General features: G+C 41.8%; 1 protein-coding gene and 1 long non-coding RNA gene across 3 annotated transcripts in view; one reads left to right on the top strand and one right to left on the bottom strand.

Moving 5' to 3' along the window:
* Positions 1–23,047, bottom strand: part of AHR (aryl hydrocarbon receptor) — a 175,800-nt gene extending 152,753 nt beyond the window's left edge. The window contains exons 1-3 of one of the 2 annotated variants that reach the window (XM_078785917.1): positions 22,826–23,047; positions 22,575–22,663; positions 21,097–21,284 (exon numbers count right to left, since the gene is read on the bottom strand). In XM_078785917.1, the coding sequence (XP_078642043.1) occupies positions 21,097–21,284; positions 22,575–22,630 (244 nt within the window). In that variant the 5' untranslated portion in view covers positions 22,631–22,663; positions 22,826–23,047. Of the gene's footprint in view, positions 1–21,096; positions 21,285–22,574; positions 22,670–22,825 lie in introns of both variants that reach the window. The other variant, XM_078785918.1, reaches the window with a different exon arrangement.
* Positions 22,636–25,739, top strand: part of LOC137433936 (uncharacterized) — a 30,191-nt gene continuing 27,087 nt past the window's right edge. Inside the window, exon 1 of the long non-coding RNA XR_010985759.2 lies at positions 22,636–22,836. This is a non-coding gene — a long non-coding RNA (uncharacterized LOC137433936). The remainder of the gene's footprint in view (positions 22,837–25,739) is intronic.

Below are 25,739 nucleotides of genomic sequence, written 5' to 3' on the forward strand. Positions count from 1 at the left end.
CTGATTAGAAGTATATCTCCGGGGGGTGCAGGGGGACCTAGTCTTTTTTTGATAATGGCAGCAGTAATTTGCATAAAAATGGTATGTGGGACATTTTGTCAGCTTGGGGCCATAGCTAGTCATTTTCTACACATTTTTTCCAATCTAGAAACACTGATTAGAAGTATATCTCCGGGGGGTGCAGGGGGACCTAGTCTTTTTTTGATAATGGCAGCAGTAATTTGCATAAAAATGGTATGTGGGACATTATTTCAGCTTGGGGCCATAGCTAGTCATTTTCTACACATTTTTTCCAATCTAGAAACACTGATTAGAAGTATATCTCCGGGGGGTGCAGGGGGACCTAGTCTTCCTACTAGACTATATAGGTTGGATAGAGTGCTATTCAGGATACTGGATCCAAAAGAGTCGTAATGAGGATCATAAATAAAATGGCCGAGGGTGGTGAGATAATTTTGTTTCCCCCAATATTGCACACCTGTGCTTCATGCAGTGCTCCCTACACATTTCAGAGTCGTATTTTACATTAAATTATTATATACTAGCAGAAATACCCGGCATTGCCGGGCGGGGGAGGGGAGGGGGAAGGGGAAGGGGAGGGGAGGGGAACGAGGGGGGAGCGAGCCCCTTGGCAAAGCGAGCGATTTTTTTTTTCCATAGCGTCATAGCGTTCATAGCGTCATAGCGTTCATAGCGTCATAGCGATTTTTTTTTTTCATAGCGTCATAGCGTCATAGCGTTCATAGCGTCATAGCGTTCATAGCGTTCATAGCGTTCATAGCGTTTCATAGCGTCATAGCGATTTTTTTTTTTCATAGCGTCATAGCGTCATAGCGTTCATAGCGTTTCATAGCGTCATAGCGATTTTTTTTTTCATAGCGTCATAGCGTTCATAGCGTTCATAGCGTCATAGCGTTCATAGCGTTTCACAGCGTCATAGCGATTTTTTTTTTCATAGCGTCATAGCGTTCATAGCGTCATCACGTGATCGCTCTGAGCAAATCAGCGCCCACCTGCTCTGATTCCGTTGATTCCGTGCGCTGAAATGCGCTGAGGTAAATATGAATAAAAAATATGGATCGTCAAATATTTTGAGTTCGGCCATGTTCGTCCCAGGCTCAATGGCCATGTCTATGCCAAATATCAAACACGTACGTCTCTCCGTTTAGGAGTCTATCGGTAACATTACACACACACACACACACACACACACACACACACACACACACACACACACACACACACACACACACACACACACACAAACTGTGTTTTATATATATATAGATAATTTCAGAGTCACTCATTTCATAATTTCAGAGTTCATATAATTTCAGTAACTCAGTCATGTGCGCTTGTGCTATGTGGTCCATTCCGCATTATAACTCAATGCATCTTGTCCCACTATGAAAGCACTGTATGTGGCTTTGTAATGAACGTCCCTTTTCCACATTCGATGGATGATCGATTTTTGTTTTGGTGTTTCTTCATTCTTAGGATCACCTTATTAAAACCCTTTGATTTATTCTGTGTTAAAGGGCCACAGACACAGAAAATCATGTTTGGTTTAATGATTAGAAACTGGCTTAATCGTTAAGGTGGCTGGCTTGAGATCTCAGGATCCTGGGTTCAAGCTCTTGTCATGCCGTTGAATTAACACCAGGTGGGTTGACTCAGCCTGCCATCCTCGGAGGTCAGCAAAATGAGTACCAGCTTACTGGGAAGAATGCGCTATTCAAGTATCCTGCGTCAGAGTGGCGACCTAACTAGGATTGTGCCCAATAGCCTAGGAAACTGCTCCAGCAGCCCTATACATCTGAAGATGCAAAAAGAGTGGTTTTCTTCTTAATGAATAGATCTTGCATCATTTAACACTTAATCGCTGTAGTTTTTTTGAATAGATATCTTCGAAGGAAGATATTAATGCTTTTGGGTGTCCTTTTGTGCTGATTGGCTCCACCCAACCCAAAACGGCGATTTGATTACCCATGTGATTTGATTACTACGTCATCTCAAGGATAATTTTGCTGCGGGTAGTTTTTAATGACGATTTTGACTATCAGAGGCTTCTTGATCAGAAAAATCTTTATCAAATTTACTTTCTGACAAGTCTAAAGCGAATTGTGCAGCCATTATCCATTGCGTGCTGAGACAACCTTGCCTTTGATTATGTCACACAGATGATGTCATGACCATCGCGATTTTTAGGGGCGGTACCCGACGTGTTTGTGTTTTTAACTGTAACACCTCAAAAAGTTGTTTGAATTAAAAAAGACATTCAGTTCTTTGTTTATTGACCAAAAGTCAATATCATTATACCGGTATCCCAAAAAATTTCTAGAATCTTTCTGGAATCAAACATTTTTTAGGAATCCCATGCTGACCTTTTTTATTTTCTCAACGGATACTCTTCAACGGATACAACTCAACAATCTCAACGGATACAACGGATACAGAGGGAGCTGCAGATTCATCGAATATAGATTGAACCGGACTGGGTCGGTTATGTAATGGTTAGAGCGTCCGTTCTGAGTCTGGGAGGGCGGTGGTTCAATCTCTGGCCGATTCATACCAATGACATTTAAACTGGTACTTGCTGCTTCCTTACTTGACACTTAGCATTTTAAAAGGATGGAGCACAGACAAACAACAACAGGTTGGCAATCATAGTGCAGGCTTTGTTGGGCTTACTGGCCTCTTCCTTGTGAGGGAACTTTTTATATTTAACAGTGATCGAAGTGCATCAGGGGTCGGTACTAAGTCCACTACTATTTGTAGCTGTGATGAAGGTGGTGGCTCGGAACGGAAAGGAGGGTTTACCGTGAGAGTTGTTGTATGCAGATGATCTGGTGTTGATTGCAGAAAGTATGGACGGACTGAAGGAGAAGATGAACAAGTGGAAGGAATGTATGGAGACAAAAGGTCTGAAGGTGAATATCGGAAAAACGAAGGTGATGGCAAGTGGTAAAGCATGTGGTGAGGTGGAAAGAACTGGGAAGTGGCCGTGTGCTGTGTGCAGGAAGGGTGTCGGAGTGAACTCCATTCAATGTACAATGTGCGTTGAGTGGGTTCATCAAAAATGTAGTGGTCTGAGAGGGTCATTAACCAGTGTGACAGCTACATTCAAATGTAAGGTGTGCACAGAGGGAGCTGCAGATGGAGGAAATGTTGAGTTGGATCTTGGAGACGGCGTGAAGCTGGAAGGTGTGAAAACATTTTGCTACCTCGGAGACATGCTGAATGGAGAAGGTGGATCAGACTCGGCAACGGTTGCTTGAGTGAGATGTGCATGGAAGAAGTTTCGGGAACTGAGTGTCATGCTGATGAGGAGGGGAGTGTCGTTGAAGCTGAAGGGAAAGGTGTATGCTGCATGTGTGAGAAGTGTTATGATTTATGGGAGCGAGACATGGGTAATGAACGTAGAGCAGCAACGAAGGCTGGAAAGGGTGGAAATGCGAATGGTTCGGTGGATGTGTGGAGTATCGTTGAGAGAGAGAGGAAGACAAATGATGAATTGCGAAAGATGATGGGAATAGAGCCTGTGATTGATGCTGTGAAGAGGAACAGGTTGAGATGGTTTGGTCATGTGTTGAGGAAGGATGAAATTGACTGGTTGAGAAGAGTGATGGAAATGAATGTAGAAGGAAGTAGAGGACGGGGAAGACCGAGAAAGACTTGGCAAAAGATTGTGGAAGAAGAAATGCGGGCAAAGGGGTTAACAAGGGGAGATGCAGAAAATAGGGCAAAATGGAGAAGATTGTCATGGGGACCGCAAGGCTAACCCCTGCTCTAGCAGGGGAAATGCCCTTAAAATGCCTGTTGTTGTTGTTGTTGTTGTTGTAGTAGTGATCGAAGGCTCATGCAGGAGCAGGTACATAAATCATAAGTAGCAAAAAGACATCTGTGTCATTTTACACGAATTACATCTACAGAAGTGGAAAAAGAGGCATAAATATGGGATTTGAACCTGGGTCACAAGCATCATGAACATTAGTTCAGAGGGGAATACCAAACAGGCCAATCCAGTCATGTAAAGGGTGGGCCACAAAAATGTGTCAAATTGCGATAGACCACCATTTTCTCTGTTTACTGGTGTTGGATACATGATCTACGCTCGTGGACGAGTGAAAGTGATAGTACAACAGTCATGCATTGACAGTGGTACAGTGGGACCACAGTCATACACAACAAGCAATGGATTGAATGAACAAGAAAAGAGGAAAAGAGGAGAGGAAGAAATACAGTGACCGGCAAGTTAGAGAGTTAGCATAAGTAGGTTTAAGGGGGATAGACAAGATTATGGGTATGGATCTCTGACATGAGATGCCAGCGTATGCCTGCTTGAAGCCATGGAGGGAAAGTGCGAGGGAAATTACTAACAATGATAGATATTAACGAGATACACCAATATGTCAAGAAGCATATCAGTAATTATTTTGTTATATTGTATATTCAAATTGTCCTCCTGCATTTTGTGCATATATGTGAAGATTGGTGGCAAATTTTTCAATTGTTTTTCAAACAGTTGAAATTACTTGTGTCACTGCCGTAGAGGCAATTCAGAAGAAAACAGGTTTTTCTGTTTCCCCAAAATGACAATTTTGTTCGTTCCATGAAGGTACACATGACACATGTCACTGAAAAGAATGCCATTGAGGTTTATCAAGTTGTAGTCATACGTCACTGATTCAAACATAAAATCCAGCACCTCAGTGCTGCTTTATCGTCCATCAAATGTTGCAGCAAATTGAATTTTGCACGTGAATGCGTTAATATCACAAGTCAAGGTAAAATTTTATTACTTTTCCTAAAAATAGAAAGTATACATTGATATCACTAAGAGAAAGATTTTTTTATTAGAATTTCCATTACTAGGGCATTGCCCGTACTATATCTATATCTAAAATTATATCCCCCCCCTCTATTTACATGAAATGGTTTGGTCCAAAGCGAACGGCTTGCGAGTACGGTGACAATCCCCCCCCTCTATTTACATGCAATGGTTTGGTCCAAAGCGAACGGCTTCCGGAGTTTGGTAAAGAAATCGCCATCGCGTGCACAAATGCGCAGGAAAGCGAATGAATCGCAAATTCGGTTTTATTAGTTTTAAAACATAGTTTAACGCCAACATAGTTTGCAAACGTGAAATAAATGAATACGCTCTCAAATGTGCCATCCGAGGCAGAGTGTGTCCGCCACGTTCGGCACACGCGATCGTTCGCTGCTCTCTGATTGGTTGAATCGTTTTTTGGACATAGCTCGGTAAGTAATTGTCCGATTAATATGAAACCTTGAAAAGGCACATCCTCGGGTCCCCAGCAATATACCTGGCAAGTTAAAAGTATATCGGACCCGTGGTTGTCGAGAAACAGCGGTCACAGACAAACAGACGTACAAACGTACAAACGTACAGACAGAGATTACTGGAATTATAGATAGATGAGAATCAGTGCCAGATATTGCACTTGTTCATTGCCATCTCCATCTATGGTATGGATATCCATTTTTTATGTTTTTGTGAAGTTATATCTTTTTATATAATAATTACCTGTTGTAATACTTTTCTGAGAAAAAAATACTTTATCAGTCAGGATACCTCAACTCCCACTCCAACTTTACCAATTAGGCATGGCTAGCGGAGATTTTCAGGGTAATTTTGAGCTTTGGAATGGGACCGGGCCATTGATAATGACAATTCTTAATATTTATTATGTATGACTATGAGCATTAATAATTGCAGAATATATTGAAACGGTGAAGTACTACGAACTACTTCCGTGAAATTAATGCAGGTCACCCCCCAGACTCAGAGCCGACGCTCTAACCATTATGCCACTGAGTCTGGTTCAGAGCCTTGTATCAGACACTAAATAAATGGAAGACATTCATTAGTAGAACCCATTCTAACACCTACAATGCAGAACTCATTCTTCACCACAACAATGCCAGACATCACACAAGTCTGAATGCAGAGGTCACCACAAAGATTAGGTGGACTGTGCTCCTTTACCCATACAATAGGCCAAACATAGCATTGTTCAGCATGCCTGTAAAAGATGCCCTTTGTGGAGGACATTAAAGGTGATGATGCCATAAAGGACGTGGCGTGCAAGTGTCTGTGTAATGCTGATAAATATTATGTGTTGCTGACAGACGTGGTCTTGCTTCATGCTCGTATAACTACAGAATAAAAACGCGAAGTTTTAGTTTTGGCGTTAATTCAATATTACTGAAAAATAGATAGATGGCATTTCCTTGTTTACATCAGAGTAAGACGTTGCACTGGATAATGACATCAAGTATCGAAGAATGCTAATAGCATTTTATCACAATATTCATATAAAAATAACAATCCCTTATGAAAATTCTCTTCTGATTTCTCATGAGATCTAATGGAAATCTGATGAGAATAATCTCATCAGATCTCATTCATGAGAAATTTGAGTAGAGATCATCATTCGATGAATGATAAAGCTGGAAATGATTATCCAAGTGACACTTGAGAAAAAAGGAATTTTTATTTAAAAAATTTGGCAAACTTCTTAACTTCATCCTACACAATCTATTTACTCAAATAGAGTTATTATGTCCCCACACTTCTTGAAAAATTAAACGGGGGATATTGTAATTGGTTCCGTCTGTCTGTCTGTCCATCTGTTTGTCTGTCACGCTGTCTCCTCCTGCACCGTTCAAGAAAAAAAAATCACCATACTTAGTCGTTATGATCACCACATGGCAGGAAGGTGCAAGAGCAGTGTCAGTTTTGGTCCCGCCCCCTGGGGCGGGGTCTAAAGGTCAAACACCGAAAAATACAATTACGGGCACATTTAAAACATTTTTAAACGAAACTTTGGACATGCGATCAACATTGAGAGACACATGAAATATGTAACGATTTTTTTGGATTTGACCCACCCTGGTTCATTCCACAGGCTGTAGGGACTTTGGGTCACATGGGTTAAAACGGGGAAAAACAATTTAACTCAGAATTTGATATTGGGTTGTTTTTGGTGGAACTTTATGCCATCTTTCAACTTTCCTTTCGGTGGGAAGCGTGGGGATTTGTGATGGCGTGCCAATGACTTCGCTCCAGTTATTACCTCCGCCACCAAGGGTGGATGGAGGTTATGTTTTCACCCCTGTCTGTCTGTCTGTTTGTCCGTTTGTCCGTCTGTGAACAAGATACCTCAAAAAGTTGTGGACGGATTCGGACAAAAATTGGCAGAGAGGTAGCGTATGTGACAAGGACGAAATGATTAGATTTTGGTGAAGATTCGGATTCGGATCTGGATACTAGAATTTTTAAGTGATTCTTCACCATTGGGAGATAGGGCCAAAAATGATACATACACACGTTGCCAAAATATTGGCACCCTTGCACTTTTTGAAAATAACACAATTTTCTCGAAAAATAAGATGAAATTGACAAAGGTATTTGGTCTCCACAATTCCTTATTTCACTGTTAATATTACAGAACCTTTGTTTTTTATTCAGAACTTAATATATGCTTTTAAATCAGAAAATAAAAAGAAATGGCATTGACAAAATTATTGACACCCTCGACCTAATATTTGGTAGCACAGCCTTTGGACAAAATAACTGCAGTCAAGCGCTTCCTATAGCCATGAATGGGCTTCCTACACCTCTCTACTGGTAGTTTGGCCCACTCTTCTTGTGCAAACTGCTCTAGTTCTCCCAGATTTGAAAGGTGCCTTATCCCAACTGCTGTTTTCACATCTCCCCACAGGTGTTCAATGGGATTTAGATTGGGACTCATTGCTGGCCACTTCAGAAGAGTTCAGCGTTTTGTCTTCAACCATTCCTGGGTGCTTTTTGAAGTGTTTTTGGGGTCATTGTCCTGCTGCAAGACCCATGACCTTCGACGGAGGAGCGTTCTGACACTGGGTTGAACATTGCGCTCCAAAATGCCTTGGTAATCTCCTGATTTCATGATGCCACGCACACATTCAATGCACCCAGTGCCAGAGGCAGCACAGCAACCCCAAAACATCATTGAACCTCTTCCATGTTTGACTGTAGGGAAGGTGTTCTTTTCTTTGAAGGCTTCATTTTGTTTTCTGCAAACATAGAGATGATTTGCTTTACCAAAAAGCTCTAATTTGGTCTCATCTGTCTACAGGACATTCTCCCAGAGGATTTTGGCTTGTTCCTGTGTGTTTTGGCAAACTCCAGTTGGGCTTTCTTCTGTCTCCCACTCTCAGCAGTGGTGGGGTCCTCCTGGATCTTCTACCATAGAACCCCTTTCATTGAGACTAGCCGAAACCCGTGGAACATCCACGGAAGGGAGGATGTGGTGTATGGATAGAGTGTACCATTATGGATGGCATAGGGGATTCCGAGTAAGAGCTAGGAAGATGAGAATGAAGAGTGCGTATATGAACAACGTATTTATTGCAATCTACTTAAATGACAACGCTACGATATACTTTTGAAAAATGAATGGATTCGTAATAGGAATCGGCATAGCACCACTCTGGGCAAACTGGCGCAGTGGTATGTGTCAATGGAAAGGAACAGCAGTAGAACCATAGACTTTTAAAAAATGAACGGATTAGTAAATCGACTGGAATTAGCCCCACACTGGTGCAATGGTAAGCGTCAATGTCAAGGCAGAGCAGTAGGAATATAATACAATGAACGCAGTATCAGAGGTTGAAATTATTGAAAAACTTCTGGATAAACAATGTTTGGGGTAATAGTCAAGCCTCTGACGACTCCTTGCGTACTCGTATTATCAACCATGATATACACATCTTTGAACGACCGTGCTCTTGAACATGCCACATATAACTGGCCGTGGGAGAAGACAGGAGCAGGCAAATAGATACCCAGTTTACGGAATGTTTGGCCCTGGGCTTTATTTATGGTCATTGAATATGCCAGGCGAACAGGAAACTGAGTTCGCTGTAGAACGAAGGGTAAACTGGCATCAGATGGGGCGAGTCTGATACGGGGTATAAGAGCTCGTTGTCCCTGGTGGGCAGTGGGCACCTGTTAGTATTTCTGCATCAAGTACGTGAGAATGAAGGTGGTGAAGGCGAAGTCTCGTGCCATTGCAAAGACCTTGACGAATATCGAGATTCCTGAGAAGCATTATAATAGCCCCTGGTTTGAGGCTTAGATGGTGGGGCGGCATCCCCGAAGGTGTTATGCTGTTGAGAAACTCAATTCACAGTATATGGAAGACATTATGGTAAACCCACCTGATGAGGTTAGCGTACACCGCAATCGACGACACCGGCACAAATGCATGCTCTGGATTGTCCACTCAGTGGACGGCTTGCTGTCGCCTTCGACTGTCCAATCAGCGGACGGCTTGCTTCGCCTTCACCCAGCAGACGCCAATAAGATGGCATCGTATCGGCAGTTAATCGGATGCTTTTGGGCCCCAAAGTCGACTAATTCAGATTTTTCGAGTATGGCTGTACGTGATAAACAAAGAGCGCGGTTGGAAGAAATTATGGTAAACCCACCTGATGAGGTTAGCGTACACCGCGATCGACGACACCGGCACAAATGCATGCTCAGGATTGTCCACTCAGTGGACGGCTTGCTGTCGCCTTCGACTGTCCAATCAGCGGACGGCTTGCTTCGCCTTCACCCAGCAGACGCCAATAAGATGGCGTCGTATCGGCAGTTAATCGGATGCTTTTGGGCCCCAACGTCGGCTAATTCAGATTTTTCGAGTATGGCTGTACGTGATAAACAAAGAGCACGGTTCGTAGAGCGTAAATCCATTAGTGCCGTGGGCTTCGGGTCACTGGGTGCGGCGTAAAAGGGATAACAAAGTCGAGTCCTTACGCTATTATTATATAGATGGTGACAGATGGTGCGAGTTGAAAATGTCGTACCTTGTGTCTGAAGGTCAGCTTGAATCTGTTTGGCAGTTTATCGAGGTGCTGTCTCCACCATTCGAACAATCCTTCGCTGCAATCTTCGATCAGGTTTCTCTTGCGGCCACGTCCAGGGAGCTTGGCTACAGTGCCATGGGCCTTAACTTACTGATAGCATTGCATAGGGTGGACACGGGAACATCAAGGTCTCTGGAGATGTACCTGTAGCCTTGAGATTGTCCATGGTTGGCTACAATCTTGTGTCTGACCTCCTCAGACAATTCTCTGGTGTTCTTTCTTTTCTCCATGGTCATTGTGGTACACACAGTGACACAAAACAGCAGAATGACTCCTTTTCTCTATTCAAACTGGTTGAATGAGTGATTTTTATATTGCAGGCACCTGCATCTCACCATAGGTGAGTTCAATTCCAAAGTAAAGGAGAATCACCTGCTTGAAATCTAATTATTTTAAACAAAATCTAAAAGGTGCCAATAACATTGTCTGGGCCATTTTAGGATTTCTGTGTGGAATAAGCTTAAGATTTCGAAATTTATTCAGCTTTTTTTGTTTTGTTCCACTGCAAACCAAAGAAATACATATGTGGATAGCATAGAATTTTTAATTTCAACAATTTTCTGGAAGAAATGGTGCATTATTTGATAAAAGTGCAAGGGTGCCAATATTTTTGGCCACGACTGTAGCAGGATATCTCAAAAAGTTATGGACTGATTTGGACGAAACTTGTTGGACAGGTTGTGTGTTTGACAAGGAAGAATCAATTCAATGTTGGTGAAGATCCGGATCCGGATAGTGGAATTTTTAAAGCGATTTTTCACCATTGGGAGATATGGCCAAAACCGATAAATAGCACGATATCTCAAAAATTTGTGGACGGATTATTTTGATTAAATGTGATTCTGTAATGTGATTTTCTGGTCTACTGTAGGATACAAAACGTAAACTGTTCACCTGGCGGAGGTATGCTCACTACTGAGTGCCGTTCTAGTTATTATAATATATATAAACAGACCACGAATGATAGAAAGATCATGATCAAGCACCATAAGATGAAAGATAACATTGAAAGACAATCAAATTGTTTTCAAACAGGAAGGACACAATTTTCATTGCTGACCAAAAACTAGTCAGAATCGGCTTTGGTAAGGTGTTTACTAATTATAATGGGTCACATAATGTTATGTTGCAGTTCTGTTTAAATAACTGCTGTGGTAATGGCCGTTCACTTCAAAGCTTAAGTGAAGAATCCAAATTGTCTCTGTCCTTTCCGCATTTTGTCTCCTAATTTGAAGAACACCTTCCAGCAATAATTGTTTTCTGACTTAGTTCTACAATAAAGTCTTGCCAAACCTGATCAACAGATGAGCACGTGTTTACATAATTTCAGTCGTGTGTCACTTTAAATGGGGTCATTCGGCCACAAGCGAATTCTGCTAATATTAAACCAGGGATAAAAGCTAGAACGGCACTCAGTAGAGAGCATACCTCTGCCTGGTTGGCCATATCACTCAATGGTGAAGAATCACTTTAAAATTCTACTGGCTGGATCCGAACCCAGATCTTCACCAAAATCGAATTGAATCGTCCTTGTCACACACACAACCTGCCCAAGAAGTTTCGGCCAAATCCATCCATAACTTTTTGAGATACCTTGCTATGTATCGATTTTGGCCCTATCTCCCAATGAATGATGAAGAATCACTCTAAAATTAAATAATTCTCATATCCGAATGCATATTCAGATCTTCACCAAAATCGAATTGATTCTTCCTTGTCACACACACAACCTGTCCAACAGGTTTCGTCCAAATCCGTACGTAACTTTTTGAGATATCCCGCCATGTATCGTTTTTGGCCCTATCTACCAATGAATAGTGACGAATCACTCTACAATTAAATAATTATCATATCCGAATCCATATTCAGATCTTCACCAAAATCGAATTGAATCGTCCTTGTCACACACACAACCTGCCCAAGAAGTTTCGGCCAAATCCATCCATAACTTTTTGAGATATCCTGCTATGTATAGTTTTTGGCCCTATCTACCAATGAATAGTGAAGAATCACTCTAAAATTAAATAATTCTCATATCCGAATCCATATTCAGATCTTCACCAAAATCGAATTGAATCGTCCTTGTCACACACACAACCTGCCCAAGAAGTTTCGGCCAAATCCATCCATAAGTTTTTGAGATATCCTGCTATGTATCGTTTTTGGCCCTATCTCCCAATGAATGAAGAAGAATCACTCCAAAATTAAATAATTCTCATATCCGAATCCATATTCAGATCTTCACCAAAATCGAATTGAATCGTCCTTGTCACACACACAACCTGTCCACCAAGTTTCGTCCAAATCCGTACATAACTTTTTGAGATATCCCGCTATGTATCGCTTTTCACCCGAGCCCTCAATGGTGAAGAATCACTTAATAATTAAATAATTCTTGTAGCCGAATCCATATTCAGATCTTCACCAAAATCGAAACGATTCTTCCTTGTGACACACACAACGTGTCCACCAAGTTTCGTCCAAATCCGTCCATAACTTTTTGAGATATGTTGTTCCCAAACGGACAGACAAACGGACAGACCGTGGTGAAAACATAACCTCCATGCACCTTTGGTGGCGGAGGTAACAATGAAGCGCTTGTTGTATCCATTTACACTTTTGAAAGAAAATGTAGATTGCCTTTGATTGTCCAAAAGTCTAAATTGATAACTGAAACAGACGAGGATTGTTCAGGGTTCGCTCAAAGCTGCCTCCTTTGTTTTGGAAATGTACATTTCCTGCCTAACCCCTCTCACCGTCCTCACCACCACAGCAATCCCACGAGTTACGATTACTATAACGTCCACACAGGGTTGACACCATTACTGATATGAACTCCTCCCTCCAGCGAGACATTGCCCTGGCAAGGTGCTCCCATTTGGCACACACACATGGGACTGCTATTGGATTAGAAATAATTTTCCTTACCAAATCGCTGTTAAAAATAGAACGCATCAACAACTACATATGGTATTGTGTTATCAGAGAGGACCAGAAATTAGAATGCCGAAGGTAGAAGCGGTAAAAGAGAACAACATAACTTTGAAATGTGAAGAGCGAATACAAAAACACAAGGGAAAAATCATTTATATTTTAGTTTGCGGCGATCTGATGTATGCGTGTTATGCTGAAGTCATTTTTTAAATAAAAGTAACATATACAAGCAGTTGTGTTGTACATTATTTACAACCTGCTCCACCTCCCCTCCCTCACCCCCTGCCCTCTCCGCTTATTATTCAAATAGCATCTTTTACTCTGAAATACTATTCTCTAAATATATTAATAACCAGGTAATATTTTGCTCATCAAAATACTAATTAATGAAAGATTGTTGCACCTTTTTTGCATATTCATTGTACAACCTAATCAGGCTAGCAGGATGGCCGAAGGTATCTAGCCCGGGTTCAAATCTCGGCCCAGGTATAAACTGTCATCCTCATGTTTCACAGGCAGGGTGGGTTAGTTCTACTGGATCTTCTTGGCTGGTAGCCGGCACAACAATGTAATCATCAATTTTCATAAATGTGTGTGCCGTCCCACGGATAGACGTTAAAACTTGGCGTCCTGTCTGCCGGAATTAGTCGGTGGACGTTAAAGATCCCACGGTTCCTTCGCAATGAGTAGGCGAGCTATTGCCGGCACCCTGAACAAATTCCAAATCCCTGGCCTAATCTTAGTCGAACGTCAAGCCTGGCCAGCCGGTTGATAAAAAAAAGACTTGGGCCACGCTTCCACCGGCCAATCCCACAAGAAAGTGGACATAAATGTGGCAGTTAGAGAAGAAGAAGAACACCAACAACAATGTAATCATCAATTTCTGTTTGTCTCCTGTTTGATGTAACTGTAATGTTTAGCAATATGTAGAAAGTTGGGGTTCTGTATATTTAAATGTAATTAATGCCTAATAAAAGACATAGTTACCCTCACAGGAGGAGAGGGTATTGCATTTGAGTCCGTTTGTTACTTGGAAAAAAAAAATTTTTTGCAAGTATGTTGATCACTCCGGTTTGTGTTTGTATTTGTTACTTGGCAAAAAAAATATATATATTTTTTTACAAGTACGTTGATCTGTGTTTGTTTGTGTGTTTGTGTGTTTGTGTGTTTCTGTATTTGTTACTTGGCAAAAAAAACTAAAAAATTTGCAAGTATGTTGATCACTCCGGTTTGTTTGTGTTTCTGTATTTGTTACTTGGCAAAAAAAAAAAAAATTTGCAAGTATGTTGATCACTCCGGTTTGTGTGTGTTACTTGGCAAAAAAAAGGAAATTTTTTTTTTACAAGTATGTTGATCACTCCGGTTTGTGTGTTTGTGTGTTTGTGTGTTTCTGTATTTGTTACTTGGCAAAAAAAAAAAAAAATTTGCAAGTATGTTGATCACTCCGGTTTGTGTTTGTTTGTTACTAGGCAAAAAAATATATTTTTTTTTTACAAGTATGTTGATCACTCCGGTTTGTGTGTTTGTGTGTTTCTGTATTTGTTACTTGGCAAAAAAAAAAAAAAAATTGCAAGTATGTTGATCATTCCGGTTTGTGTTTGTGTTTCTGTATTTGTTACTTGGCAAAAAAAAAAAAAAATTTGCAAGTATGTTGATCACCGGTTTGTTTGTGTTTCTGTATTTGTTACTTGGCAAAAAAAAAAAAAATTTGCAAGTATGTTGATCACTCCGGTTTGTGTTTGTGTATTTTCTGTATTTGTTACATGGCAAAAAAAAAAAAAATTTGCAAGTATGTTGATCACTCCGGTTTGTGTGTTTGTGTGTTTCTGTATATGTTACTTGGCAAAAAAAAATAAAAAATTTGCAACTATGTTGATCACTCCGGTTTGTGTGTTTGTGTGTGTGTGTGTTGTTTGTGTGTTTGTGTGTTTGTCTGTCCGCTCACTGATACTTGCCTACAAGTCACAATTTTACACCGATCTTCACGAAACTTCACCAAATGGTACAGTTCGTGGTCCGACAAAATCCTCTATATTTTTGAGGTCAAAAGGTCAAAAGGTCAACATAAGCCAAAGGTCAACCACTTTTTTCAAATTTCATTCGATTCACTTGAAATTTTAAAAGGATTTACACATCAGCTAACTGAATTCAACCACCAACTATTTTTGAGATCAACATAGGCCAAAGGTCAACAACAATTTCAAATTTCTAAAATTCTCAATTCTAATTCCATTGACTTGAAATTTGAATAGGATTTTCATTTCAGCAAACTGAATTGAACCACCAACTATTTTTGAGATCAACATGGGCCAAAAGGTCAACAACAATCAAAGATTTCTAAAATTGTCAATTTTCATCCGATTAATTTAAACTTTGAAGACGATTTGCACATCATGTCACTGAATTCAACCACTAATTATTTTTGAGGTCAAAAGGATGCTCTACTGGGTGCCATTCTACTTTGATCTGTTTTGCCAAGTGTCGCTCTATGAGTGATTTTTCATTTGTCTGTTTGTCTGTTTGTTTGTCCGCACAGAATAAATATGATTTTCTCTGCAACCGTTGGTCCGATTGACAGGAAATTTCCACCATAGGAGCAACTCCACCTGCAGAAATTTTTAATAATTATGACGTCATATGTCACGTGGTATGGGCGCCATCTTGGAAAAACCGAAAAACTTTTCACCTCTATATCTCCGAAAGCGCTGAATAGAAAAAATGGAGACATGGCTCATTGTAAAGAACTCTTCATGGGGAATAAAATATGTTAATGATGTCATCGGTGCCTCCATTATGACGTCATAATTCGACAAGCAAAAAACTTCATCCAATCAAGATAAAATTTCTTGAGCATAATCTAGGAACAATTTATTTTAGAAAAAATAATAATGATGACGTCATCGGTCACGTGGTTCGGCCGCCATATTTGTTTTTAACACAAAAGCCTTAAAAACCACTGAAAATATATCCTGGCGAGGGTCTGCAATCTCTCATTGCTCTTTCTTGTTTTGTTTGTTGTTTACACTGATTGAAGGCGCATGTGCTTGTACTTTACACCATGTGCATGCACAAAACGAGGACAGGAGACATTGGCTCACTTTCACATGCATCACATGCACATTCGAAGACAATGGACAAATCATTTATAGCATTGGGATTTGAACCTAGGGTCTCTGCTTCATGACTGCTATGGGAATAGCATAGAGGCCAACGTAAAAGGCCCTCACCATTGTTGAATTAGCTATGAACAGAAACCACATTGCCATGTTAAAGAGCCTTGTAAACTGCACCATCACATTCATTCATTCTTGTCTTTGTATCAAATAATAAAATACGAAGTACGTTTTTTGGGTAAAGCGGGCAGAGGGGTAGAGTAGCGTGGGGGGTAATGAGGAGGAACAGGTTGAAGGTAGGCAGGGAAGGGGCCATTACTGATTGATGTACACATATAACATCATCCAAAACAGAACCAAATGCACCCTTGTAACAGTTACTCAATGTATTTACAACCAATGGTATAGTAAAATGTGCTTGTGCAAAAACTGAGAAACGTACACCAATAAAAAATCCCGTGCAATAAAAACGGTGCTAAAATATAAGATCAATCTCGCTCTCAGGGAAGATACTCCATATTTTATAATACCTTCTTCGTCTTCTTCTTCTTCTTCTTTGGCAATAGCCACCATTATCCCAACTGTATTGTGGGGTCAGCTTGGCCTTAGTCTTCACGAACCAGCTGGACAGGCCTGACATTCGACTAGTTGGTGCAGGACTTTGGGGTTTGTTCGTCGTGCCGGTGATAACTAGCCTACTCTTTGCAAAAGAAACCTCGGGATGTTTAACATCCACCGAGTAATGCTGGCAGACGGGACGCCCGCTCAACGTCCATCCGAGGGACGGCACACACATTGATGAATCACCCTGCCTGTGAAACACCAGGATGGCAGTTTATAGCTTAGGCGAGAATCAAACTCAGGCTAGGCAGTCGAGAGGCGAGTGTGCGTACCCCTAGGCCATCCTGCCAGCCCGATTTACTTCCGCCACCAAAGGTGGATGGAGGTTATGTTTTCACCCCTGTCTGTCTGTTTGTCTGTCCGTTTGCGAACAAAATATCTCAAAAAGTTGTGGACGGATTCGGACGAAATTTGGCAGAGATGTTGCGTATGTAACAAGGACGAAATGATTAGATTTTGGTGAAGATCTGGATTCGGATCCGGCTACAAGAATTTTTTAAGTGATTCTTCACCATCGGGAGATAAGGCCAAAACGATACATAGCACGATATCTCAAAAGGTTATGGACTGATTTGGACGAAACTTGGTGGACCGGTTGGGTGTCTGACAAGGAAGAATCGATTCAATTTTGGTAAAGATCCGGATCCGGATCCAACTCGTATAATTTTTTAAGTGATTCTTCACCATCGGGAGATAAGGCCAAAACGATACATAGCAGGATATCTCAAAAAGTTATGGACTGATTTGGACGAAACTTGGTGGACCGGTTGGGTGTCTGACAAGGAAGAATCGATTCAATTTTGGTAAAGATCCGGATCCGGATCCAACTCGTATAATTTTTTAAGTGATTCTTCACCATTGAGTGATATGGCCAACCAGGTGGAGGTATGCTCTCTACTGAGTGCCGTTCTAGTTTTTAATGCTTTTTAATGCATTATTTAAACAAACACACCTCATCTGTTTGTTTAACACACCTCACGGCAACATCCTCATCTGTTTATAAAAGGAAATGCTGCTAGCTATTAATAGTATTTGACTGGGACAAAAACTCGATATACAAGAGGGATGATCAGCAATTCCATGACCTGATGGAAAAAATCCAAGAATGACATCAATGTAATTGGTTTTTATTGTTACATAATTCATTTACAACCATTTTGTATTACTGGGTGTAACTGGACAATCACCTTTATCTCTCTACTTTTACATCAGGCCAGGGCCTTACCGATAGTAACGTGTTATTGACTCAGGCTTCATCCAAACTATTATTCGGTTTCCAGACTTTCAGATATCTGTCTGTCTTCAGGTTGGCGCTCCGTCTTTCTTGTCAGATTGTGGTGCGATGACCTATCATGGCCAAAAACTTAAAAAAAAGTTGTTTCATTGCTTAAGAATGTTTATTAATTAAGGGATAACTAGAACGGCACTCAGCAGAGCGCGCACCTCCACCTGGTGAACAGATTACGTTTTGTATCCACTGAGAGGCCGGATCTGGATTCGGACCTGAACCAAAATCTAATCGGCTTGTTCTTGTCATCTGACCAACTCCAACTCGTCCATCAAGTTTATTCATAACTCGTCAATAACTTTTTAAAAATATCATGTTGTATATCGCTTTTCACCCGATCCCTCAATGGTGAAGAATCACTTAATAATTAAATAATTATTGTAGCCGAATCCATATTCAGATCTTCACCAAAATCGAAACGAATCTTCCTTGTCACACACACAACATCTCCATCAAGTTTCGTCCAAATCCGTTCACAACTTTTTGAGATATCTTGTTCACAAAGAAACAGACAAACGGACAGACAGTGGTGAAAACATAACCTCCATCCACCATTGGTGGTGGAGGTAACAATCTTCATGAAATTTGAATGAAAATTGGCTAAAGAGATGGACTGAAAGGGAGTTATATCCAAACATTTCAGGAATTGTGCATAGAAGTTTAAAGACTTCATAGACTGCATGCCATTGTGTCTCCAGAAATGTTTGATTTCTTTTTCAGAAAAAAGTGAAACCCTGCTTGGCAAATTGTGATACACATTTGAGAGGTACAATTACACCTGGAGCATGGGGCGTGGTTTTTTGGCAGATGCTCTGCTCCTATTGGCTTTCCTCCCAAAACTGATGGAGGGAACTGATAATGAATTAAACTCAAATAAGCTACAGCAGTTAAACAACTGTTATTAAAATAAAAAATTAACGGTATTTATTTCCAATATTTTCCAACACACATGCCAGTTACAGCTGAGGCTTTGGTTTGTCAGCTATTATTGATAGTCCGGACAGGGCCTTATAGTTTGTGGGCAGATCTTCAGGCTCAATGGAATATGAAACAACAAAGGGAGATCTTTTCCCCTTCCCCATTTTGCATGTTGGCAAAATTGGCTTGTTTTATTTTTGTGAGCACGGAAACATCCTCACCGTGAAAGTCGTTTTTATTTTTGTGAGCACGGCAACATCCTCACCGTGAAAGTCGTTTTTATTTTTGTAAGCACGGCAACATCCTCACCATGAAAGTCGTTTTTATTTTTGTGAGCACGGCAACATCCTCGCCGTGAAAATATTTGTTATTTTTGTGAGCATGAAAACATCCTCACCGTGAAAGTAGTTTTTATTTTTGTGAGCACGGAAACATCCTCACCGTGAAAGTAGTTTTTATTTTTGTGAGCACGGAAACATCCTCACCGTGAAAGTAGTTTTTATTTTTGTGAGCACGGCAACATCCTCACCGTGAAAATATTTGTTATTTTTGTGAGCATGAAAACATCCTCACCGTGAAAGTAGTTTTTATTTTTGTGAGCACGGAAACATCCTCACCGTGAAAGTCGTTTTTATTTTTGTGAGCATGGAAACATCCTCACCATGAAAGTCGTTTTTATTTTTGTGAGCATGGAAACATCCTCACTGTGAAAGTAGTTTTTATTTTTGTGAGCACGGAAACATCCTCACCGTGAAAGTAGTTTTTATTTTTGTGAGCATGGAAACATCCTCACCGTAAAAGTAGTTTTTATTTTTGTGAGCACGGCAACATCCTCACCGTGAAAGTAGTTTTTATTTTTGTGAGCATGGAAACATCCTCACCATGAAAGTCGTTTTTATTTTTGTGAGCATGGCAACATCCTCACCATTAAAGTAGTTTTTATTTTTGTGAGCATGGAAACATCCTCACCATGAAAGTCGTTTTTATTTTTGTGAGCACGAAAACATCCTCACCATGAAAATAGTTTTTATTTTTGTGAGCATGGAAACATCCTCAGCATTAAAATAGTTTTTATTTTTGTGAGCATGGAAACATCCTCACCGTGAAAATATTTTTTATTTTTGTGAGCATGGAAACATCCTCACCGTGAAAGTAGTTTTTATTTTTGTGAGCACGGCAACATCCTCACCATGAAAGTAGTTTTTATTTTTGTGAGCACGGCAACATCCTCACCATGAAAGTAGTTTTTATTTTTGTTAGCATGGAAACATCCTCACCATGAAAGTCGTTTTTATTTTTGTGAGCACGAAAACATCCTCACCATGAAAACAGTTTTTGTTTTTGTGAGCATGGGAACATCCTCACCATGAAAGTCGTTTTTATTTTTGTGAGCACGGCAACATCCTCACCATGAAAGTCGTTTTTATTTTTGTAAGCACGGCAACATCCTCACCATGAAAGTCGTTTTTATTTTTGTGAGCACGGCAACATCCTCACCGTGAAAATATTTGTTATTTTTGTGAGCATGAAAACATCCTCACCGTGAAAGTAGTTTTTATTTTTGTGAGCATGGAAACATCCTCACCGTGAAAGTAGTTTTTATTTTTGTGAGCACGGAAACATCCTCACCGTGAAAGTAGTTTTTATTTTTGTGAGCACGGAAACATCTTCACCGTGGAAGTAGTTTTTATTTTTGTGAGCACGGAAACATCCTCACCGTGAAAGTAGTTTTTATTTTTGTGAGCACGGAAACATCCTCACCGTGAAAGTAGTTTTTATTTTTGTGAGCACGGAAACATCCTCACCGTGAAAGTATTTAGTATTTTTGTGAGCACGGAAACATCCTCACCGTGAAAGTAGTTTTTATTTTTGTGAGCATGGAAACATCCTCACCGTGAAAGTAGTTTTTATTTTTGTGAGCACGGAAACATCCTCACCGTGAAAGTAGTTTTTATTTTTGTGAGCACGGAAACATCTTCACCGTGGAAGTAGTTTTTATTTTTGTGAGCACGGAAACATCCTCACCGTGAAAGTAGTTTTTATTTTTGTGAGCATGGAAACATCCTCACCGTGAAAGTAGTTTTTATTTTTGTGAGCACGGAAACATCCTCACCGTGAAAGTATTTAGTATTTTTGTGAGCACGGAAACATCCTCACCGTGAAAGTAGTTTTTATTTTTGTGAGCATGGAAACATCTTCACCGTGAAAGTAGTTTTTATTTTTGTGAGCACGGAAACGTCCTCACCGTGAAAGTAGTTTTTATTTTTGCGAGCACGGAAACATCCTCACCGTGAAAGTAGTTCTTGGCACGCAGGTAGCTGACGCTGAGACGCAGGATGGAGAGTTTGTCGAGTTTAGAGATGACATCTTGAGGAAATGGTAGTAGGGTGGCGACGCGTTCCATCTCGGTGTTGAGGCGGTCGCGATGTCGCTTGGACGGGTTGGACTTTGCATTTTGGCTTGCCTCGAGCTTCATGCTGCACGGAAGAGTACCAGGATAATATGATCAGCTTTCGTCTCGGACCGCTCAGGTGCCAAAAAAAACCAAAAAAAAAACCATCAAATGTGAACCAGCTTAGCAAATACCTTTAAAGCTATCCAATAGGAAATGCTGCCAAATCCAAAAACGAACCTGCCCGAGCATGCATGGATATAGAGAAGGCAAAAAAAAAAAAAAATACAACAATGCTCAGTTATTGTTGCACTCGGTTGGCAGGAGAGCTTAGAGATGTGCGCACTCGCCAATGAGCGGTCTAGCGTGGGTTAGAATGTCGACCCGTCTATAAACTCTTACCCGGTGCTTCCCTTGCAGGTGTGCGCCGTTCCTCGCAAGGTCGTTAAGCCGAAGGACCCGGCTAAAAAGCGCCTTTCGTGAAGGGTCGGCAAGTTATCACCGGCACGCTGAACAAATTCCGTATCGCTGCCACCTTCAGGTGAATGCCAGGCCTGTTCGGCCGATTCGTGAAAGACTCGGACAAAATATTTTCTTTAACCCACCAAACAGTAGCAGTCGTAGTAATGAATCTGTTCATGCATCATCCACCAGGTTTATGTCTAACTACGTATTCGGATTTCCAACTAAAGAAAAACAAAATCAACAAAACTTTACAAGTTGTTTGGAAAGAATGTTGCAATTGTTTTTGTGGTCGCGCCTGAACTTCGGCCCAGCGCTTCGGTCGGAGTGAAGTCCAGAATGTCATGGAACTGATATCAACAAGAGTCAGGATATAAAATCGATTGAAAATACTTTGATCAAAGCAGAGAAAAAAAATGATCCCAGGTGGTTTAAAAATGATCCCAGGTGGACGAGCATGGCTTGAGGTTACTTTGTTTGTCTTGTCCGGAAACATTGTCAATCTCGTCCAGCACCCCGAGCCCCCTGTTCCTTCCTTTGGACATTCCACCTCATTTTTTTTATTTAAAGTTACACCCATGTAACCTCATTTTTCAAATACTTGATGATTTGGGGAATTTTTTCTCCAAACTCTTAGCAACATTTGATGAGTAAATCTTACGCAACTTGTGTTTCCAAACGAGCGCCCTCGGAGATAAGGATTACGCAATATGCTTGTGGAGGACGTCAGAAGTAAATGGGATTTATAAATTAATGAGGGGTGATGCGCGGCGCCGCATGTGGTGGTCGAGCAGCGACAAGACGCCGCATGGCGTCGGCAACAACAAGTACCGCGCGCGCGCAAACCGCAGCGAAGGTCAATGTAAGGTACGAGTGGAAAGAGGTGGGAGGGGGCGCCGACGGGGCTGTTTACCTCCTCTGCGCCGGCTTCTTTCGGCGACGGCCCGCGTAGAGGCCCAGGGAGCTCATGTCGCCCCTCTCCCGTGAAGGGCGACCGAGGATCTGCAAGTGCAAGGGGGAGGGGGGTGGTTGGCGCGTCTCGGTCTCGCCTCGTAGGTGGTGGTGACGACAGGAGAGCTCGGGAAACGGGGACCCAGGACGAGCCGACGAGCGAATCTGTCGGAAAGGAGTTATTCGTTGACGAGACGGAGCCTTTAAACGCACCGGCGGCTGAGGTAACGTCACCGAGGGACGAGAGGCGCCATGGGCTGCTGCTGCTGCTGCGCGCCTTTCCCGCACGGTCTGCGTATCCGCTTTCCCCTCCGGCTTCTTCTCCAGCACAGACGGCCTCGCTCGCTGCGAACTCTTCTTCCTACTGTCGATGGCAGCGAGACGAGTAGCGCACACGCAATTTGTGCCTCCTCCGCGTACCGAGCGCTGCTCCTCCCCTCGCACTCCGCGTTCAGGCGGCGCTCGGGCGCGCTCCTGTCATAGCGGCGGGAATTCGGTGGAGACCGATATGTAGGGAACTCTCCCCAAAAACCCCCCCAAAAACAGGGTTATGACGACAACAACCACTCACAAACGTAGCAGCCATGGGAAAAACTCTGATTCGGAAATGACAAGTTTCGGTGACAGGATGGACGGTGCAGGTGCACAATTACCTCCGAGATGTCGAGTCTGGGTTGGGTTCCTGACTGTAAGCTGGTGGATTGGTGCTTATAGCAGGGAGGGAATGACCTCGGATCGACGTTAAAAGCCGGGCATCCCATCTGCAGCCTGGAGAAATTACAAATGGCCGCCCAAATAACCTTCAGGCAAAGGTCAGGCCGAAGCAGCCCGTTGGTGAAATATTTGGGCCAAATACCTTCAACCGATCCCACGAGAAGGCATCGTCCGTTAAATAGGTGTAGTGGCAGCTCCACCACAATGCCAACCCTCAATGAGCACGTCGCGTTGTTTGGCTTGGTTGCGTCATTTTCTGGGGGTGATGCCCCCCTTACCCTTACCAGCTAGCCCGGTACTCATTGTGCCAACCTCGAAAGTTGCTAATTCCTGGTGTTAATTCAACGGCACAACAGGGTCTTCAACTCAAGATCCCTGGGATGTTAAGCCAGCCACCTTCAGCCAACACCAGACAGACTTACATGGAAAGTCTTACATGACATGTCATTCATTCCAGTGCAGCAAATCGTTCCCTTACGAAGGAGGGAGAAGACGACTCTGCCGATTGATTCATTCCCGTGCAGAAGACTGTATTTTCATCCAATCTGGCGGTTACTAGTCGGGAATCCAACCCACACGAGACAGCTCAAAGAGAGCAAAACACATTCAGAGTACATTTCAAAGGAAATCACCCAATCAGGAGTAGAGGTGTCATCTTGAAATACAAGGACACAAGCACAACGCCAAAATACGCATAACGATACCTGCCTACTTCTCCTCGCCATCTGTCTGTATCTGTATGTCCTTGTTTTTCTGTCTCTAGATTCTTATCAAATTCCCTTTTGAACTCGATTACTGTCCTTAATGTCCCACTAACCTTCCTGTTTAGCTGTTACACACGCTCACTACTGAGTAAGGAAAGTCCCTGTCTCAATTCTGTTCTTACTCCATTATTCCTTTCGTTTTTAGTCTGAACTCTAAGGTGTAGTGGCAGCCTGTGTTGTTCATCTCCACCACAATGCCAACCCCTCAATAAGCACGTCATGCGTCAGGTCACGTTGTTTGGCTTAGTTGGGTCATTTTCTGGGGGTGATGCAATTTTTGGGTTCAATTCAATTCAAATTCTGGGGGTGATGCAAAAAATTCACCCCAGATCCACTTTTTGGAAATACCGACTTCTTTTCCTGGAAGTCCGAGAGCAGTGTCCATGTGTTTTTTTTTTGTTTTTTTTTGTATACAGAGTCGAGGCTCGTGAAAGAGCTAAAACCCCTCAATAAGCACATCATGTGTCAGGTCACGTTGTTTGGCTTAGTTGGGTCATTTTGGTCACAGGTCACGTTGTTTAATACCTCTCCCCCCCCCCCCCTCTTTCCCACGCCTCCTCCCTCCAAGCCCTCTCCCTCCCACAGATCTTCCGATGTCCCTGTTCTCTGCTGTTGTACTTGTGTGCTTCCCTCTCTCCCCACCTTGTCTTCCGCTCCCTTTATTGTATGTTTTGAGTGTCCATTCGTTTTTTTGGTGATTGATGTTAGCTCTTACACGAGCCTCGATCTTCTACACACACACACACACACACACACACACACACACACACACACACACACACACACACACACACACACACACACACACACACACACACACAAACTCTCCATCTATCAAACCCTCCATCTTACTTGGAAAAAAAACCTCAGTATACTTTAGCAAAACCTTTCAATTGCCTTCATCCTATCACTACCTGATCTCCTCTTCTCCACTCATTTATAATCCCTTGTGATTATTAAACCTTACTAGCCATAGTTATACCGAAGTCGCTCTAACTGAACCATCATCAATGCAGCTCCATCTTTGCAATATTAAGTTGAGAAGAACGAACGGAAACTTTGACAATAACAGGTTGAAACTCGAAAGTCACTTGGTGGAGCGCATACCTCCGCTCGGTTGATCAGTTTACATTTTGTAGGCCACCGTTAGGCCGGGTCTGTTGACCTGAACCAAAATCTAATTCGCTGGTTCTTCTCACCTACTCAACTCATCCACCGTGTTTTGTCATAATCTTTTCTAAATTAACCATTAGTTGGTCATTATTTAACATTATTTAATCATTAATTTAATAATCATTATTTAACCCCGCAATGAGTGATTTTTCATTACTTGGCAAAAAAGAAATGTTTATTTGCAAGTATGTTGATCACTCCGGTTCGTGTGTGTGTGTGTGTGTGTGTGTGTGTGTGTGTGTGTGTGTGTGTGTGTGTGTGTGTGTGTGTGTGTGTGTGTATGTTGGTTGGTTGGTTTGTCTGTCCATCTGTCTGTCTGTTTGTGCGCAGTACTACGTCTACATTGTTGCGCATAGCATCGCCATACTTTACTGTACACATATTTGCCTTGCCCTGGAATAAACTGTGCCCAATTTTTAACTCTCTAGGTCTAGGCCCAAGGCCTCCATTATGACGTCATAATTCGACCATTTACA

Source organism: Myxine glutinosa, chromosome 10 (genome assembly GCF_964187855.1).
Source record: "Myxine glutinosa chromosome 10, kmMyxGlut1.1, whole genome shotgun sequence".
Taxonomy (NCBI): domain Eukaryota; kingdom Metazoa; phylum Chordata; class Myxini; order Myxiniformes; family Myxinidae; genus Myxine; species Myxine glutinosa.